This window comes from Austrofundulus limnaeus, unplaced genomic scaffold (assembly GCF_001266775.1).
Source record: "Austrofundulus limnaeus strain Quisiro unplaced genomic scaffold, Austrofundulus_limnaeus-1.0 Scaffold22, whole genome shotgun sequence".
NCBI classification, from domain to species: Eukaryota; Metazoa; Chordata; class Actinopteri; order Cyprinodontiformes; family Rivulidae; genus Austrofundulus; species Austrofundulus limnaeus.
Genome location: NW_013952424.1, coordinates 2,883,234 through 2,885,057, shown reverse-complemented (window position 1 = coordinate 2,885,057; position 1,824 = coordinate 2,883,234). Strand labels below are relative to the sequence as shown.

The 1,824-nt window shown below is 40.6% G+C and overlaps 1 protein-coding gene across 1 annotated transcript in view; it reads left to right on the top strand.

The window, feature by feature from the left end:
* The first annotated feature begins 1,245 nt into the window (after window positions 1–1,245).
* Window positions 1,246–1,824, top strand: part of def6c (DEF6 guanine nucleotide exchange factor c) — an 8,320-nt gene continuing 7,741 nt past the window's right edge. Inside the window, exon 1 of the mRNA XM_014004240.1 lies at window positions 1,246–1,593. Within this exon, the coding sequence (XP_013859694.1) occupies window positions 1,498–1,593 (96 nt within the window). The 5' untranslated portion in view covers window positions 1,246–1,497. The remainder of the gene's footprint in view (window positions 1,594–1,824) is intronic.

Sequence of the window (1,824 nt, the reverse complement as noted above, 5' to 3'; positions counted from 1 at the left end):
ATGTATGGATCACTTGGGTTGTTACCGACATCTGGTGAAAATTTCATGTCATTAGCACCTCTAGTAATATATTTACTGAGAAAAATGGTGACGTGTAAAATACTTATTTTACCCGCTGAATATATCCTGAAAGTTTCTAGACACCTCTGGCCAGACTATCATTTCAGAAAGTATTGACTGCATCTAAAACTGATTAACTCTAAGAACATGTGTCAAACTCAAGGCCCATGGGCCAAATCTGGCTGTCATTACTGTGTTATCTGGCCCCAAAGGTAAAACTTCAAATGTAAAAGAGTTTTATGGGAGGTTTTTTAATTTTTTTGTCTCTGTTGTGTATTTTTTTTCATGACACCTCATCAAGCTCAAGCTAAGAAAATTAAGTTAGAATTTATTTATTTATTTTTAGTAATCTTTGATTTTAGTGTGAAAAGATCAACAGAGAATTGACTAAATATTTTAGGCACATAGTTAAATTCTAAACTACAGTGAATTAATTAGCTTCGGTTGTTATGAAAATGCTGTATAACAAAAATAAATTTGACTTTGCATCATAGCCTATACAAACACTTTGAAACCAGCCTCGGTCTCTTTACCTCCTACCATTTCTGACACTCCCACTTCAGCAGTCTTTACAACAATGCTTCAGAGGAGGGATGCTCTGTGGGGCTGGAGCTCAGCTACAGACTGAGCTATAGGAAGGAGCTTTTCTGTAAATGGGAGGTGCTTTGTACCAGCAAGCATTTAGCTCCACGTGACTACCAGAGGAGAATCAAGGATTTTTCAAACATGCATGAATGAGTCAAAACAGCACTCTGGTTATGTTTTTGATGAGGGAATGACATTAYAACATGATATAATGCTTTAAAAAGTTGATTTTGCACAATACCCCACCCGCTTTAAATTTAGTCAAATAGACAAATAGCAAGCTAATGTTGGTGTGTTAGTCTGAGAGTCATCCCCACCACACATTGAGAGGAATATCTTTCTTTGTCTCCATATTAGCAAAAATATCTCATGAATGGATTTTAACTAAACTTTCAGAAAGTCTAATTTGCTAATTTTGAAGTTACTTCAATTTACGCTGCCCGCTAAAAAAAGGGACTGAAACATTCACTCAATGCTGCCTGTTTGGTAGTAGTTGACAACACCCCACAGACACACCGCGAGCGCAGTTGTCGCGAGAAATCGCGTTAGTTTGGACTTAAACGGGTGAACCTCCAGATATTTATCCAAAGAAGGTGATTTTTTTACTTGAACACGGGCGTTGTAAGGTCGGCAGGCGATAAGCATCCCTGTCGGAACTGCTGGGCCTTTAATTCGATGTGTTCTCTGGACTCTCCGCCTCTTTAGTCTGCCCTGCACCCCACAGCTTCTGGTTCCTGAGTGCGCAGAGCTCCGCGGGTTGGTCCGTCGGGTCTCCAGCAGCTCCTCTCTGGTCTCCGCACCGCTCGGACATGTAGCTCCTTGTTCTGCTGCGACTTCAAAAACTTCCAAAGAATGGACCTGAAATCCGAACTCCTCAAGTCCATCTGGTACGCTTTCACGTCGCTGGACGTGGAGAGGTGCGGGAAAGTGTCCAAGTCTCAGTTGAAGGTAAGCAGCCAGGGAACGTGGGAACTTATTTAGACTCATAAGTGTTTTTTTTTTCCACCCAGAAGTTCTGGTTTTGTGGTTTGGGATTCTGTTTTTGTGTTGCTTAGCTCAACTCAAAGCTCAAAGTCCAACCTTTTCCTGTGGCTCGCAAACAAACAGTCACAGCTCTAAATGTTTAAACCTTTATTTATTTATTTATTGTTAAACCATCTCTCCATCTCAGTTGGTTTC